General features: G+C 63.9%; 1 protein-coding gene across 1 annotated transcript in view; it reads right to left on the bottom strand.

Moving 5' to 3' along the window:
- Window positions 1-1,310: 1,310 nt before the first annotated feature.
- RNF126 (ring finger protein 126) overlaps window positions 1,311-1,524 on the bottom strand; it is a 16,276-nt gene continuing 16,062 nt past the window's right edge. Inside the window, exon 9 of the mRNA XM_007460417.1 lies at window positions 1,311-1,482. Within this exon, the coding sequence (XP_007460479.1) occupies window positions 1,336-1,482 (147 nt within the window). The 3' untranslated portion in view covers window positions 1,311-1,335. The remainder of the gene's footprint in view (window positions 1,483-1,524) is intronic.

The raw sequence follows: 1,524 nt of genomic DNA, 5'->3' as shown, positions 1-1,524 counted from the left end.
CCCCCCCCCCGCCACAGACTGGCAGGGCCTGGTCCTGGGCCGAGCACGTGGCAGAGGGGACTTCACAGGTGGGATTAAGTTAAGGCCCCTGAGACGGGGACGACCCTGGATTCCCCGAGGGGCCCAGCATCATCCCAGGGTCCTTATAAGAGGGAGGCGGGAGGGTCAGGGGCAGAGAGAGACGGGAGATGCTGCGCTGCTGGCTGTGAGGATGCAGGAGGGGCCGCGAGCCAGGGATGCGGCACCTCTAGAAGCTGGAAAAGGCGGGAACCGATGCTGCCCTGGAGCCTCTGGAGGAACCAGCCCTGCCCACACCTGGATTTAGCCCCTAAGATGCAAATTGTGACCCCAGGACTGAGATGATAAGCGTGTTGTTTTAAGTCACCAAGTTTTGGTGAGTTGTCACAGCTGCCCTTGGAGACGCGAACACGGTGTCCTCAGAGCCCCTCAGATCCGGCAGGGTGTACAGGCTGGGGTCGGGGTGGGGCGTGATCAGCCTCCTGGGGGTTGATCTTCCTCCGAGTTGCAGGGGTGGAGCCAAGAGGGTGCAGGGGAGGCTCCCACCCCTCCCAGCAGCCACCTTCCACTTCGGAGACGGAAGACCAATATGGGGGGCACTTCCCAGGACGCAGGCTGGACACTCACCGGCCAAGGCAGCCGTGTGACCCTGATGGGGGACAGCCTGTGGATGACACGCCAGCTGCGGGGGCTCGGCCGGCTCACCTCCCCGGCCCGGGGCTGCGCCCCCCGACGCACACAAGTAACACGCCGACCACCTGCTTTTCTTTCTAAGTAGATGTATTTTTAAATAGCTTTCAAGATACACATATTTTCTCCTTTAAAAAACGTCTGTCAGAGCAGTTTCGTCCTTGTTTTGCTGGTCATCCTGGTGGTCCCGGGCCCCCGAGCTTGGAGTGGGGCGCAACGGCCTGTCCACATGGTTGGGACCCCAGCCGAGCAACTCCACCCTGTCTCTCCACAGATCATGCAGGGCCGCGAGTGAGCTCAAACGTCCATTTATTTCAAAGCAGTAATAATTTAAAATTATAAAAACCTTTCTGCCGTCAACACGTAGAGGGTGAGGTCAGAGACAAACAGGAAGGGAGCCAGACGCCCCGGGCGGCACCGGCCTAGCCCGGCCTAGCCCGGCCCTGGGGAGGCCGGGCTCCCTCCCTCCCTCCCTCCCTCCGCAGCCGGGAGGGGCGGGTCCTCCAAGCCTGTGCGCGGGCCGGCGGCACCGCAGTCCGTGGGCGTGAGGGGTGCGGCAGTCCGAGGCGTACGCGGTCGCGGTCCGGCCCGCGGCTCGGTGCTCGCCCTGGGGCTAGGCCGGGCCGCTCAGGAGCTGCTGGCCGGGTTCCCGTCACCGGGCGAGCTGGAGGAGGACGACGAGGAGGAGGAGAAGCTCACGGCCGCCAGGCCCGGGGGGTCGGTGGCCGTGTTCTGTCCTGTGAGGCTCTTTCGGCAGACGGGGCAGCTGTCGTGCTTTGTGGGGAGAGAGGGGAGAGGGGAGCTGTTCAGAGGCGG

The sequence above is a fragment of the Lipotes vexillifer genome, unplaced genomic scaffold (assembly GCF_000442215.2).
Source record: "Lipotes vexillifer unplaced genomic scaffold, Lipotes_vexillifer_v1.1 scaffold225, whole genome shotgun sequence".
Taxonomy (NCBI): Eukaryota; Metazoa; Chordata; class Mammalia; order Artiodactyla; family Lipotidae; genus Lipotes; species Lipotes vexillifer.
This window is presented reverse-complemented; position numbering and strand designations above follow the sequence as displayed.